The 15,359-nt window shown below is 63.8% G+C and overlaps 1 protein-coding gene across 2 annotated transcripts; it reads right to left on the reverse strand.

Moving 5' to 3' along the window:
- Positions 1–174: 174 nt before the first annotated feature.
- On the reverse strand, positions 175–15,322 carry LIN28A (lin-28 homolog A). Of its 2 annotated transcripts, XM_063418819.1 has the most exons (4): positions 15,201–15,322; positions 10,271–10,449; positions 1,449–1,633; positions 175–450 (listed from the first exon to the last, which is right to left on the reverse strand). In XM_063418819.1, the coding sequence occupies exons 2-4, from the start codon at positions 10,346–10,348 to the stop codon at positions 237–239; spliced, it is 477 nt and encodes a 158-aa protein (XP_063274889.1). In that variant the 5' UTR covers positions 10,349–10,449; positions 15,201–15,322; the 3' UTR covers positions 175–236. The 2 variants fall into 2 exon arrangements, with proteins under 2 accessions (XP_063274889.1, XP_063274890.1); XM_063418820.1 differs by lacking the exon at positions 15,201–15,322 and having other exon boundaries at positions 1,464–1,633; positions 10,271–10,908.
- Positions 15,323–15,359: the final 37 nt, after the last annotated feature.

Here is a 15,359-nt window from a genome sequence, read left to right on the forward strand (position 1 = left end):
AGCATGAAGAAGTGTGTTGGGTGCCGCCTTCCCTGTTCTGGAAGAAGCCATCCTGATGCTAACAGGGCTGTTCCCAGCCTGGGCGTGGGGAAGGGTCTGTGCAGGGACACCAGGTCCCTGCTGCCAGCGCTGCCACCCGCCCTCCCCAATCCTTCCCCTCCCAGCCCCGCGGCTGTCCCTTGCCTTGCCAAAGCCTTCTCATCCCGGTGGAAGCCCCCTCTCCCTGCCACCCACCATCATTCCCGGGTTTCGGGGAGGAGGGCTGAGCTGTGCATGTCCTCCTCCTCTCGGAAGTAGGCGGGCTTTCCCTGCGAGCTGGGGGACTGCTGCGCCTTCGCGGGGCAGTTGGCCACCATGTGGCTGATGCTCTGGCAGAAGTGGCACTTCTTGGGCTGCGGCGGGAGCTTGCACTCCTTGGCGTGGTGGTCCAGCCCGCCGCAGTTGTAGCACCTGCGTGAGGGGAAGAGAAATAAAATGAGGCGAGAGGATGCTGTGACCATGCCTGGGACCATTCTGGCTTCTTAGCCAGAGCTGGGCTCGGCTTTTGGGGTGGGTGGTGGCCCCAGGGTTGGTCCCTGCAGAACCCCAGCTCCAGCACGGCCAGTCGGGGCTCACTGGTGCTGCTGGTACCCAGGAGATGGCAGCAAACCACTGCACTGCAGCCACACACCGGGACAAAATCGGGATGTTGAGGTTCCACCCCTCTGGCTCCATCCGGCTCCTGCATGTCCAGACCCCACTGCCGGGGTTACAGTGGCCCAGGAACAGGCAAAGGAACCACTGACATCCCCAAAGGAACAACCGACATCCCCAGCTGTCATCGTGTGGGGACAAGCCCAAGGGTGGCTTCTCACAGGACTGTGCCTTCCAGCACGTGTCCCATGGGTGCCGCCCTCACAGCGGAGCAGAGGGAGCTGCCTTGTGTCCATTTAAAATCCTGCATCCCCGCAGGACAGCCACAGCCTTTTTCTCTTTCCTTTTCCTTTACAATTCCATTCTGATTAATTCAAAAACCTGTTTATGAGAACAGCTGAGTGGGTCGGACAGCATCCACTGGAAAAACTGGGATGAGGCATCCTCAGGCAGCCAAGATGGAGATAAAGGGAGAGGGGGCATGAAGGGCTGGCCAGAAACTTGCCTGGGGTTCCCATCCCACCAGGACATCCGGCTCTTTCCTTCCCACAAGGGAGGGCTTCTCCAGGAGAAAATTCCCGCAGCCCAGCAGGGCTCCCGAGGAGGGGAGCGCCGCCCGGGGTGTCCCCGACCTCTGCCCCTTCCCTGCCGCTTCCCTGCCCTTTCCCCGCCGCGCTGCATCTGCCGCTCATTAACTCCGCAGGGAGCCGCTCTCCCGGACAGGGCTCTCCGCCCGTCCCGCGGGGCCGTGCCCGCCCCCGGGGCGCCCGGGCAGCTCCAGGTGCCCGCGGGGCTCCGCCCCAGCCCGGCCCTACCGATCTCCTTTCGACCTGCGCTTCTGGAGGCTCTTCCCCTTGGGCCTCCTCTCGCTGCCGATGCAGAAGACGCCGCCGGGGCCGGTCACCCGGATGGACTCGAGGCCTTTGGATGATTTCTTGAAGGTGAACTCGACAGCTTCTCCCTCCTTCAGGCTGCGGAAGCCTTCCATGTGCAGCTTGCTCTGGGGGGCACAGGGACAGGACGGGGGTCAGCACAGAGCTGGGCTGTTCTCCAGGCACAGCACAAAGCCCTCCTGTGGCACAAGAGCTGCAAATGTCCCTCTCTGCCTGCCCCTGTTTTTTTTTTTTTTTTAATACAAGAGGATCTGGAGGCTTTGCACAATGATACAAACCCAGCTTGTGGCAGGCCCTGCAGCCAGGCCAGGAGGATGGAAGCTGGCACTGCCGGCCCCCTCAGCAAAGCTCACCTCAGCCCAAGCCCTTTAACTGCCTGCAGTAATTAATTAAGCAGCCATTTGGCACAGGATTATCACTGCTGGGAGCTTCTCCCATTCCTTCCAGGAACACCACATCGGTTATCACCACGCAATCAAACTCGGGGAGCCAAGAAAAACCCAGGCTGGGGCAGGGGGGGTTGTGAGGTGACAGAAAAACCCACTCCACTTTCAGGGGCTCTGTCCATTTTAGCAGAACAAATCCCCAAGGAGCAGAGCTGGGTGAGGTAGATGCAGTTCTCAACCCCCTGTGCCGAGAGCACCCCTGCCTGCCCTGCCCGGAGGCAGCAATTCCAGCTCGGCATTCCCACAACTCTGCCAGCGGAGCCAAAACGAGCATGAGCAGCGAATTACGGGGAATTTGCTGGCAGAGGGAGGAGCAGCTCCGCCGGCTGGGGATTCCCAACGCCTGCGCGGCTGCAGCAGACCCCGCATTTATGAATGGAGCATCTCCCCATTCATGGCCCGCAGCGTTCCCATGGCCGCGCTCCCGCTCCTCCCTCGCCGAGCCCCGTGTGAGCTCTGTCCGGACAGGCAGGGCTGCTCCCACCCCGCTCCAAAGCTCACCAGGAGCCGTGGGGAAACACCCCGTGTAAAGCAGAGAGGGAAAATTCCCGTTGTTGGGTTATAGGAGTGGATTTTTCTTGGTAGGGTCTTGCAGGATGTCCATGAGAGAAGTGGGAACACAGCAGAGCTCGAGGAGGAACCCTTGAGACCCCTTTTTGTGCTGCTTTTTCCCCTCCCTTTTTGTGCCTGGGGTCCAGCCCAGGGTGGGACAGACCCCCTGTGCTGGGCCAAGTCACCCCCTTGCCCTGGATCCCCTTGGCTGCTGGGATGGGATCCACAGTGGCCCCACGGGATCCTCCTTTGCTCTCTGACCTGCTCCTGCTGCCTAAAGGCAGAGCCAAACCCTCCTCTCTGAGGTCCCAAATGACAACAAGGACACGGCAGAGTCTCACAGCCACCTCTGCCCACCCAGGGCAGTTCCAGCACCCCCTGCCCCTGGCAAAGCCCCACAGTGACCAAATCCTGCTCCCAGCCCCAGCCCAGCTGCCCCTGTGCCGAGCACCCCCATGCAGGGGCTCTGTGCCCAGAGCACCAGCACATCCCAGAGGTGCCTGACTGGGGTCAGCCACCCACCCTGCCCTGTCCCCAGTCTGAAAGGTGACCTGGACACCAGGAGCCACCCCGGACAGGGGATTCATCCCCTTCTCAGCAGCCCAGGGTTTGGGGGTAAGGAGGGGCTGAGCATCCCTCCCTGGCACAGGAGGCAGCCCTGGAAGCCGGGGGATGAGGCAAACCTCCTCCCGTGGCTCCTCTCAGGGCGTTTACAGCCCCAGCTGGCCCAGCTGTGTTTACACTGCGGGGATGAAAACTCGCAGGCGCTGAGCCCTGAGCTCGGGATAAAGCTGGGCCGTGCCAGGGGGGACCCCAGCGCACGGGCTGGGCCCCCCCGGCTCGGCCACACCTTGGGCTCCACCGCCCCCCTGCCAGAGTCCAGCCCCGTCCACCCGTCACCCCCACCTCGAGGAAGAGGAGGGATGAGGCAGAAGCTGCCACAACATGACGGGGAAGCGATTTATTTTCCAGGAGCGGGTGAGGATGACAAGCACCCCTCCAGCCCCCTCCGCCAAAAGGCCAAAGGAAACGCCCCCTCCCCGGGGAAGGGGGGGACAGAGGCTGGGTCGCCCCAGCTCACCCCCCCGCCGCAGCCTTTTGATGTGAGCTGCAGAGTGGCTGGTGGTCCCTGCGCATCCCCCCTGCCCCCTTCCCAAAACACACACATTGCTGGCATTCCTCTGTTATCAGATAGGTAATCAAACTGCAGCCCATTGAATTAGCTGCATACCTCCTGCATCTGAAAGGAAGGGGCCCAGAGCCCCTGTCCCACACCACACACAAAGCCGGAGCCTTCCCAGGCCTCCACACACCCACACCCCCCCCAAAAATAAAGAGAGGAAGGGGGGGATTGGAGCGAGCCGGGGATGCTGGGGATGAGGGGGAGCGCAGGGGAGGGCCAGGGCCGGGAGCCACCGGCCAGCGAGAACAAAGGGCCGGCGGCGGCCGCGCTCCCGCTGCCCAAATTCCAGGAGTTCCAGGCCCCGGCGGGGGGAGGAAGGGTGGCCGGCATGGCCGCGGGCCCTCTGACCCCCTCCAGCCCCTCCACACACCAGCGCTGTGCCCAGCCCGCCCTCCGGGCCCTGGGTTTGGGCTCTGGGTCCCTCGGGGGGCTGCGGGGTCAGTCCTGGGGGGGAGGTTCTGGTGTGGGGGCTGTGGGGTGGCCCTGGGCTCGGGGTCACAAAGCACTGCCAAAAGAAGCGGAGCCCCACGCGAGGATTTCCTTGTGGAAATGACCACATTGGGGCCCAGAGTTAACCGGCGGCACAGGGGCAGAGGCAGGGCTGGCCTCACCCTGTGGCCCCCGGGCACCACGGCGGGCACCTCCCGCTTCCCCGGGCACCACGGCGGGCACCTCCCGCTTCCCCGGGCACCACGGCGGGCACCTCCCGCTTCCCCAGCTCCCTCCCCGCAGCCCCGGCAGACAAAGACGCAGCACGTGAGCGCTGCCCACCCCCGCACACGGGTGCCTTCATCCCTCCTCTTCCTCCCACCCTGCAAATCCCTCCTCACACATCCCACACTCAGACCCGTTTCCCGTCCCGAAGGGATGAGGATGACACCGTGGGGCGCCCCAAACCCCACGGCTGCCCCCCGAACTGCCGGGCCCCGGCTCAGCCCCACCCGCCGGGCTCTGGAGGGGCTCGGCGGGCCCCGGGGTCACCATTGTCCCCGCGGCCTCCCCAGCGCGACACAAGGGGACGTTTATTCCCAGCCAGCCCCGGCCACTCAATCAAACCATCTTTGTGTCCAGCAGGGCCTGGGGCGGAGCAGCCGCTGCACCTCGGCTCTCCAGAGCCCTTTAAACTGAAATCCCTTGGAAAACCAGCCGGGCTGGGATGTCGGGAGAAGGCCGGCTGCAGGAACAGTGCTGGCAGTGCCAAGCTGTGCCAGGGGCACTGCTGAGCCCTGCCCAGAGCATTTCTGGCAGCCCAGCCCCACTGCAGGTGCTGCCAGTGCCTGTTTCCCCCACTCTGCAGAGAAGGGTCAGGAGAAACAGCCCAGGGATTGCTGAGCCCCGGGGGGAGCTGCCCCCATCCCTGGGGGTACCCTGCCCACGGTGACCTCAGCTGGCACCCACAGCAGTGCCCCCACCATCCTCTGCACCCCTCTGTCCCCAGAGCCGCAGGGTCCCTGTCCCCCCTTATTCTGCCCATCAGCCACCCCGGGTGGGGGTGAGGGCGGCCCCCAGGGCCCCCCGTGCCTGCAGCCCCCGAGGGCCCAGGCAGGGGGAGCAGCCCCGGCCCCGCGGGCTCAGGTTGGCACAGCCCCGGGGTAAGGGGGTGCAGGGGTGGCTCCTGCCCGGTTCTTGAGGCACGGCTCCTCCCATCACCTCGGCATGTTGGCACTGCAATCCCGCGGGGACAGTGGCCTCAGCCCAGCCCTGGCACAGCAGTTCTCCCCTCAGCTGGGCACTGCTCTGTGGCAAACAGCCCTCGAAGGAGATTTCAGCCGGGCTGGGCTCTGCCAGCATGCAGCAGTGACCCCAGTCCGCAGTGACAGCAGGGAAATGTCCCTTTGCCTTCACAGCCTGTGCCCAGATCGGTCCCTGTCCCCAAAGGCAAAGCCCTTCCCTGTCCCCAAAGCGCACAGCAAAGCTTTTCCCGGTGCCAGAAGCTCCAGGGACTCTGCTGTGCTGGGTTTTAGCTCAGGAGTGAAGGGCTTGGGGCAGGAACCACTCCCGGTCCTTTCCTGCAGCTCCGACCCTGCACAAACGGGGGATGTGCTTGGGAAAGGGGTCCTGCCTCAGCCCCGGGGGGCCGGTGCAGAGATAAGGAGGGCGATGCCTTTGGAGCCCGGGGGGAGAGCACAGAGGATTTAACAAAACATTGCCAAGGCTTTCCCCTGGTTCTCTCACCATCATCTGCTGCAATATCCCTAAGGACCCCTACCGATTTCAACTAAAATCAAAATAAAGGAATTTCCCTGCCGAAGTAACTATGTTTGCTCTTCATTTTCCACCACAAGTCAGTAAAATGAAACTCTAGATATCAATTCCGAGGCGGGGAGGGGAAAGGGCATCTACCACAGAATTTAATCCACCAGTTTCCTGTCCTAAATCCTTTTAGCTCCTTTGGTTGTATTTTTTCACCACCAAAACCCTCCTGCACTTCCCAGGGGCAGCTAATTGGGATCAGTGGCTGAGTATTAATTTTGTGCTCGCTTCTTAAAGCAGGAGCACGGCCGGGAGCAGCCGCGCATCTCCTGACGGTGATTTCAGCTCCATCCCGCTCATTTTTAGGAGTAAGGGGATAGGGAAAAGGAAAGGTCGGAGCTGGAAGCGGGGCCAGCAGGGACAGCGGCTCCATCCCGGCCCTCCCCAGCTCCCCGCTCCATCCCGGGATCAATCCCATTCATTGGGGCCATATTATCTAGGAGACCATTCCAGGGTGTTTTCTCTCCCTGGGGCAGGGAGGGGGAGCTGGGGGAAGGGATGTGCCTGCGGCCATCAGTTAATCTTTAGACAGAGACAGGAGGCTTTTTTTTTGTGTGTGTGAGCGTCTTGAGGGGGTTTCAGGGGTGGAATAAAGCCACTCTCTTTCAGCATTTCCCATCGGGACGCGGCGCACAAGCGGCGCAATACAATTTCATTCCAGCGGTTATTTAAAAAAAAAAAAAACCTCACAAAATAAACAAAACTAAAGAAATTGCTACGACCCCTCTCACCCCACCCACAAAAAAAAGTGGAGATTCCAAGGAGCATTTCTACCCCAGGGGCTCTCGGCGGGGGTTCCCTGCTCCTTGCAGGGGGGTTGGACTAAATGACCTTTAAAGGTCCCTTCCAGCCCACACCAGAATGTGATTCCAGCATCTCCTCCCCGGGATGTGCAGCCCGGTGCTCCCGGTGCCGGGGTGCCCGCCCGGCAAACACGGGGAGCAGGAAAAGCCAAAAATCGCACGTGTCCCTCGAGAAGCGTCCCGGCTCCATCGCACCGACCCAAACCGAGAGGAGTCCCCCTCCCCCGGCTGCCCCCCAGCTCTGCACACCCCAAACCCCGCCCGGGTCCAGCTCGGGGAAAGGCAGCAGGGAAAGGCTGATCCTGCTCCCTGACAGAGACGCTCTCCCTTGCGCCTTTCCTGCACGCTCAGGGATGGAGCTGCCTCCAAACGCGGTATTTTTTTTCTAAAGACCTCACGTCACGCTCACGTGGGTGATTATTTTTATTATCCTGACCGCATGCACGGGGTGGCAGAGGTGGGTGACAGCCCGGGTCGGCTCAGCCAAAAAACAGCCACAAAAAACACAGCCCCTCATCCCATCCCATCCCGCGCCCGGGGGGTCGCAGGGGACAGGAGCCCCTCCCGTGCTGGGATGTGCCCAACAAGTCCCGCAGTGCCCGGGGCACTGAGGAAGGCCGAGGTGCCACATCCCAGCCCCAGCAGGTCCCATCACGGGCACAGCTCGGTGTCCCCACAAGGACAAGCACGACCAAGTCACTGAGTCACCACTGACCACACACTGCAGCCACAGCAACCACGGGTGCCCACGGTGCCCAGCAGAATTTCTTGCCAAAATCATGAGAAGGAACAAAAAAACCCAACTAACTGCATTTATCAAGGATTTAGACCTGCTGGCCTGGAGAAACGCTTGGAAATGCAGAGCCAAGCTGTGGAGAGCAACAATTTCCAGGCACTGGACATCCTCTTCCCCTCTGCTCTCAGCCAGACCCCAACCCCAAATACCAGCACTGCTCCTCCAGCTCCAACCAGTGGCACCCAGCCTCGATTTTCTCCTTTCCCTCTTTCCATGTTGCCTCCCCAGGCAGCTCCACACTCCTGTAAGTGATGCTCAGAGCCCGGGAGCCACATCCCGAGGGTGCCACTGCACCTTTGGGCTCTTCACCATCACCAGCCCAATTTCTGCCACCTCAAGGTCCCCAGCTCCTCAGGGGTGCTGCTCAGCCCTTCGCCTCCCCAGGACGATCTGCTCTGCTCCCCTCTGCTGCATCCCTCCTGTCTCCTCACAGCCCCCAAATGAATCCATCTCCAGTGTCCAGGGGAGGCATTTGAGCCCAAATGCCTCATTTTTAGCTCACAATGCGAGGGAAAGGCAGCCCCAAGGAGCCCTGTTAGTCTCCTGTCCTGCCGAGATTTTAATCTCTTTGTGATCAGATAAAGGCAGAGGGAGATGGAGACGCGCTCCCTGCAGAGAGGGGCCATTCAGACCTGGTTCCTGTAATAAAGTGATTTAATAGATCTAAAGAGGCCAATTCCCTTCTTTCTCCCACAATTACTTCCTGTGGGTCATCATTCACATATGTAAATGAAGAGGGGAAGGAGCGGGTTTTGAGGGGCTCTGGAGTGTTAAGCCCCAAATCTGGTTTGGGGCTCTGGGCACGCCGAGCCTTGAGCGTTCCCCCCCTGGCTTTTGGTGGCCTTTGGTGGCCTTTGGTGGCTTCTGCCCTGGCAGCCCTGACCTCCCCCGGGAGCGGAGCCGACACGGGCCATGGGAAGGGCCCGGATGCCGGGACCGGGACCCCGAAGCAGCGAGGGCGCGGTGGAGCAGGAGCTGATCCCTCCCCAAGGAGGGGCCGCTGCTGGGATCGCTGCCGTGGGAGAGACCCCGGGAGCGCCTCCGGTGTTTCTGAGGAGAGCAGAGACTTTGTGCCACCAGTGAGCGGAGCAGGAGGCGAGACCGACCCGGAGGAGAATTCTCCATCAGCCCAAAGCTTCTGGTGGTGCAGAGCCCTTTGCTGTAGCGGGGGAACCCCCCACACCCCCAGCCCCTCTGCTACCCAAACTAAGCTGCTTTTCTCCAGAGTTCCCTGAATTTCCCAAACGCTGCAATCTCTGGGATCCCGCGGTTCCCCAACCTTAGCACTTGGGGGGCACCGGGAGGCTGCAGGTCTCTCCGGGCACTGGGATGCTCCCAGCAGAAACACCCCAGCTAATTCTCTTCCCCTGCAGGAATGTGAGCAGAAGCAATCAGGAAACCAGACTGTCTGGGGGCAATAAACCCCAGGAGCAGGGCGGGAGGTTCTCCCCAGGAGCGCTGGGTCCCGCTGTGCTCCATTGAGATGCAAAGGCCCATTTGCTCTCTGGAGAACACCAGGATCTGTTTTCCCCCGGCTGATTTGGAGCCCTTGACTCCAAAACCAGCTGTGCCTGGCAGAGTGGCTCCTACCAAGGCACTTTACCCACACCACAGCCAAGGCAGAAGGGATTTGTGTCTCCCCTGGCCATCATTTGCTTGCCAGGTTGCCAGTCCTGCCTGGAGCCTCCACTCATGTGCAGGGAGTGAGCGACCCCCGGGATCCCCAGGAGGTTCTCCCAGCCCAGGGGCTCAGTCCTGCACCCCCAGCCCACAGGATGGACCCACTCTGGGAGGCTTTGGGCCCGTGAGGAGCAGCAGCCACTGAAGGTGGCTGGTCCAGGGACTCCCAGAGCCAGCACCGTGGTGCTGCTCTCGATCATGCACACAGACCCCCGTGTTTGCCCCACAAACACCCGTGTCCCCTCCGTTCGTGCTCGCTCTGCCCCCCAGCCCCACGGCAGCCGCTGTCCGGAGGTGAGGGCAGCAGCAGAGCCCCGTCCACACGAGCCCCACGTCCCCTCCCAGCGCTGGCCCCGCTTTGGGCACCATCTCCAAACCCCTTCCCCCAGACCGGGGGGGATCTCCCGGCGGATCTGGGGCGTTCAAGGAACTTCGGCCCCGAATCCACGACCGCCCTCGGGGCAGGGTCCCCGACACGCGTGGGGCTTCCCCGCTCAGCAAGGTCAGATCCGGACACGGCGTTGTCACTGTCACACAGGGACACAACCCCGACGCCTTTGTGCCACCCGCGACTGGGACAAAGGGCGCGGGCAGAGATGCCAAATCCCGGGATGGGCTCCAGCGGGAGAGCTCCCAGCCCCGCATCCCAGCCGGGCTCGGGGCTCCCGGGAGCGGGTACTGGGTACCGGGGCAGCTCCGCCCGCTCCCCGCACCCCTCCGCGGGTGAGCGGCGTCCCCGCTCCGGTGCATCCCGCCCGGCCCCGCGGGCACCTGCTCCCCCTGCTCCCCCGGCCCCGAGGGGCTCCTCAGGGAACAACGACGGGAAAATGAAATCGCCGGGATCAGCTTACAGGGCCCCAGAGAGGAGCCGGGGCTGCGGCGGTGCCTGCCCTTCCACCCGCCCGGGGACCCGGCCGGAGCCGGGCTGGGGGAGCCACGGCCGCGCCTGGGGCCGCAGGGGGGTCCCCATCCCGCCCCCACCCTCCGGAGGGTGCCCCCTCCCCTCCGCAGGACCCCTCGCGGTCCCGTACCTGGTGCACGAAGACATCGACGGGGGAGTCCAGGGTCGCGCCGCCCTTGGCGGTCATGGAGAGGAAGCCGAAGCCCATGCGGACGTTGAACCATTTACAGATGCCGGAGCCGTGCAGGGGCTGGGACTCGTTCTCGGCCTTGGGCGAGTCTCCGGCCGGCTCCTCGCCCGGCTTCGCACCTGGGAGAGACCCACGGAGCCGCTGAGCCGGGGGCTGGGGGAGCCGCGGGTGCCCCCGGCCCAGCCGCCCGCGCCCGGCCGGGCAGCCCGAACAGGAACCTCAGATCCTGCTTGGGGTGCCCAGGCTGGAAAATGCCAAAAAATATCACCAAGCCCCCCAAAAAAATCAACGGAGAGGTGAGCTCTGCCTCCACGTGTGCATGGGGATCACCCCAGGAAACGAAGGCAGCTCCTGCCAGCACAACCCAGGCAGGGCGACGAGTGGGAGCCCCAAATCCGTTTCTTCCTCAAAAACGTTAAAAAAGAAAAAGAAAAAAATTTAAATCGCAGACACGCACACAAAAAGACCAAACAAGCAACGAAAAAAATAGCCAAATTATTTTTGTAAAATTCAAATATTAAAAGGGAAAAAATCCTCCCCAAATACCAACCCGACCCCCCCCTGCCCCCAGCAAGCCACGCTGGCGCGTCTCCCTTGCCGTCAGCATCCCCCCCTTGCACCGTCCCACCCCCGCTCCCAAACACCCCCAGCAGCCTCCACTGGCCCCAAACTTCTGGGGTCATCCTGGGGCTGGAGGGGGGATGAAAAAATCCCGATAAATCCCCCCCTGCGAGCCCCCAGCGCTGCGCGGGGCAGAGGGGCCCGGCGGGCCCGGCCGCGCTGCCGGGGCGCCGCGGGACTGGGTGGGCCGGGGTCGGGGGGGCCCTGCGCCCCCCAGCCGGGCTCGGCCGTGGTTATTAATAATCGCGGAGCCGAGGCGGGCTGCGACAATAATATAACTTAACCTGCAAACTGCTGGTTGGAAACAGACCCCATCCCGACACTCGCTTGCAAATTCCGAGTTGTGGCTGTTACCGCCTCCTCCCTCCTCCTCCTCGGCCAGCTTTGAGGGTATCAGGCCAGCCAAAAAAAAGGAAAAAAAAAAAAAAAAAAAAAAAGAGGAAAAAAAAAAAAAAACCAACAAAAAACCCAGCTTAGACCCCGCCGGGAGGGAGCCGGGAGAGGTTTGACTCCATCTTCACTCCAACAATAGGGGTGGGAGGGAGCGGGAGGGTTTTTTCAAAGGCTCCCAAATTCTCGCAGACAATAGCAGCCCCCGCCCCCCCCAGGACCCACCCGCGGGGCCGGGGGGCGCCGGGCCCTGCTCCGCCATCCCGTCCCCACGTGATCCTAATTAACCCCCCCGGTAATAGCGACACATTCCGGGAGGGATTTGTAGGGGGGGTTGTGTGGGTTGACCCCCCCACACTTAGGGCACTTGGGGGCGAGGCCACCTGTCAAAGGCAGAGGTGACACTCGGGGAGGGGGGGCTGGAGGTGGGACCCCCGCACCTCGGGGGAGCGTCCCCCTCGTTCCTCCGCGCCCCCTCCCCACGAGCGGAGCCACCTGCGAGCCACGACCCGGTGGGGCGGGGAACCGGCACCGGCTGGAAGTGCGAACCGAGGAGGGGGCGGCTTTCCGGGACACCGGGGTCCCCCTGCGCCCCCAGCCCCAGCCCGTGCCCGCCAGCGGGGCGCGCACCCCGCACCGTGCGACCCCCGGGATGCGCGATCCCCGCGGCGGCGCTGCCCCGTCCCGGCGGCACCGGCGGCACCGGCGGCGGGGAGCGGTGCCGGGGCGGGGTCGGGCCCGTGGCCCCCCGGGCCGGGCGGGGACAAAGGGCGAGTGACCAGCGGCTCCATTTCCGGCGGCGGACAATGCCCCGGCCGCGGGGGCACAGCGCCGCCCGCCGCCCCGCCCGGGCGGTGCCCGGGGGTCCCCCTGCGCCGCCCCCGACCCGGGGCGAGCCGCCGGTGCCCCCCGAGGGGAGCTGGGGCTCGGGGCGGCGTCTGCGCCCACCGCGGCCGCCCCACGCGGGGCCAGTCCCGCGTGGTGTCCCCGAGCGGGGCGCGGCGGGGGCACCGCGCGGGCCCCGGGCGCGGCGGGGCCGCGGGGCCGCCCGCGGGGGGACCCCCGGGCCGGGCCGGGGCTGCCGGGGAGATCCCGCGTGGGGAATCCCCGCGAGGGCCCTGGGCTGCCGCCGCTGGCCGTGGTGCTGAACCCGCGGCCCTGTCCAGGGTCCTGGCGGTGCCCTTCGTCCTCCTGCCCTTCCTCCTCCTCCTCCTCCTGCCCCGCACGCCCCCGCCCCGGGGGCTCCTCGTGGCCCCTTCCCCACAGAGCCGAGCACCCGCGCTGGGCCCTCGCTGCGGGACCGCAAAGGAGGAAGAAGAGGAGGAGAAGGAGGAAGAGGAGGAAGAGGATGGTTTTTCTCTGTGAAGGCACCCACCGGGAGAGGTGCTGGAGCTCCCAGCCGGGAGCGGTGCGGGCGAGCCCGCGTCCCCCGGGACACAGACGCGGTGTCACAGCGTGTCCCCTCACCGTCACCCTGCTGCCAGCCGGCACAAACCGGGCTCCATCCTCAGTCCGGGGCCGATTCCCCAAAGCCACGGGGCAGCACCGCACCTGCGGCAGGAGGGAAGGGCCTGGGCAGCGTTTCCCGTGGGATCCCCACTCCCAGCCCGGCCGGGACGGCGCTGGGGACAGTCTTGGTAATAAGGGGAAGCACGGTGCCTGTCCCTGCTCACGCTCCCCTCTCTGTGGCACTCAGAGCTCGGGTGGCAACCCGGGACCATCCCGGGAGCAGGAGAGCGTCTGGCCCCCTCTCCTGGCTGCAAGGGCCGCGCATTTATCCTCGTTTTCCTCTCGGCTGTGGGATAACCGGGGCAAGAGGGGAGAAAATAACCCGCCCCCCACAGGGCTCCAGCCCTCCCAGCTCATCCCAGCTCCTTCCCAGTCCCCCCCGTTTCACTCGGGACTTGGGGAGGGTGCAGCCTGCACGTTCTGCTCTGGTGCAGAGGTGTGAGGCCACGGGGAAGGATGTGCTGAGGAATGAGCTCTTGCTTTCTCCATAACGAATCCTTCAGAAAATAATCCACGCCCTGCACCAGCTTCCCCGTCCAGCCCCTTCCTGACGGACAGGAGTGACCAGCAGCCCCAGAGGCATTTTCCTGTGACTATTCACAGGCAGCAGCACTTCCTCAGCACCCCCGATCTCAGCCCATCCTCCCTTGGTGCAGCCACATCCCTGATCCGGCGCTTCCAGGCACCCTCCCCTCCCTCCCCGGTGTCCCAGCCCACAGCAGCGCTGGTCCTGTGCCGTATTTCTGTGTGTGCTGTGTTTGTTTTTGGGGGCTGTTGAATGGCAAATGGCAAAGGGAAGGGGACTCCTTCCTGTTCTTTCAGAGCAGCCGCTGTGCCCTGCTCGGCTTCAAGGGGACGGGCGGCAGAGCGGCCGCTTTCACCAATAATGGCTTCATTAGATTGAAAGAAGTGGACAGTGACCTCACTGAAATGGACTTTGTGACCCCTGCTGACCTCTGGCCCCGGCTCTGACAGCCTGTAAATCTTCCCCCTCGGCACGGCCGGCGAGGGCAGGAGCTCTGTGAGCCCGGAGCCAGTGCTGCTGCCCCGGGCCCACGGAGCCACCCCGGGCTCCAGGCAGGCCCTGGCCCGGCAGGACGAGCCCTGGGGATGGGCACGAGGGCCACAGCCCTGGCAGAGATGGGGACCGCTGTCCCCATGGCCCTGCAAGCCCCTCCAGGGTCCTGGGGACTGAAGGGCCATGGAAGATGATGTTATCTGGGCTGAGGCTCCAGCGCCACCTCCCAGCGCTGTCACTGTCACCACTGACCAGCCCTAGAACAGCCTCTGAGCTCCTGCCAAGGAAAAGTGACCCCCCCTCCCTGCCCACCCCACAGACACAGCCCTCCTGGCTGCACACAGATGCACGAACCTCCTCCAACACTCACTGAGCCCAACTCCACCCCCTCCTGTGGGCACAGTCCCTTCCCTGCAGCCCCCAACACCTCCTTCCCCACCCACCCAGTCCCGGACGCTGGGGCCACTGCCCAGTCCTGCCAGCCCATCTGCTGGTGGGGAAACTGAGGCACGAGGAGGGGCAGTGGGTGCCTGTGCAATGGGAGCCCATGCTGGGCACTCCACCCTGCCCTGCCAAGGCTGGCACAGCCCCGGGGTGGAAGCGAGCCCCTCACACCCCACCTCCCTCCTCCCCACCCTTCCACGCTCGCCGCTGACCTTTGGCTACGAAGCAATCAATAAAGGAGGCCACGGAGCTGCTCCTCCCCCTCGCTGCCCCCACACCCCTGCTCGCCCCCAATAGCCCCAGCCGGGGCTGAGCTGCTCCCAGTGTGGGGGGACGCTGACACAAATGTGCTCCCCTGACCAGGCAGCACCTCCCCAGCACTGCAGAAAAACTCCCCTGGGGCTTCTGTCTGGCTGTGGGTGCCCCACAGCCCTGGGGATGGAGCGTGGCCATCCTGCTCCCCCCCAAACGGGGCTCCCCGGGGCGCTGGCACCTGGCAAGGGGAGGGTGAGCAGGGGTGGATGGAGACAGTCCTGTCCCCTGGCCCGGAGTGATGGGCTGTGCCCAAATTCGGCAGCTCCCTTTGATGCAAGCCCTGGGGCAGCAGCTGATTGATCGGCTGCAGAGCGGGATTGATCAGGATTTCAGCCCATACATATTCCTGCTCCCTGATAAAGGGGAATCAATAGCTGAAGGATATTCCTCGGAGGCTGCAAATCCCTCCAGACCAGAGCCCTTGCCCCTTAAATCCCCCCACCCCTGTTCAAACCTCACTCCCTTTGACAGCAAACCCTGGCAGTGGGGGAGAAAATTGGCCTGGGGGAGCCAGGAGGGCACAGCAGGATATTGAGGAGAAGCAGAGCCTCTCCTCCAGCAGCTGAATCTCACCTCAAAGCATCGGCCTGTCCTGCATCTTCCTCCTCTCACTGGTGGCCTGGCAAACAGGGTCTTCATCCTTCTTGGGGTGCTGGAGAACCCCCCTCAAAGTCCTGGTCTTCCTCTGGTCTGAGGAAGCTGAGCTGGCTGATCCATCTAGAGCCCTTCATT

The sequence above is a fragment of the Prinia subflava genome, chromosome 24 (genome assembly GCF_021018805.1).
Source record: "Prinia subflava isolate CZ2003 ecotype Zambia chromosome 24, Cam_Psub_1.2, whole genome shotgun sequence".
In the NCBI taxonomy this organism is placed as follows: domain Eukaryota; kingdom Metazoa; phylum Chordata; class Aves; order Passeriformes; family Cisticolidae; genus Prinia; species Prinia subflava.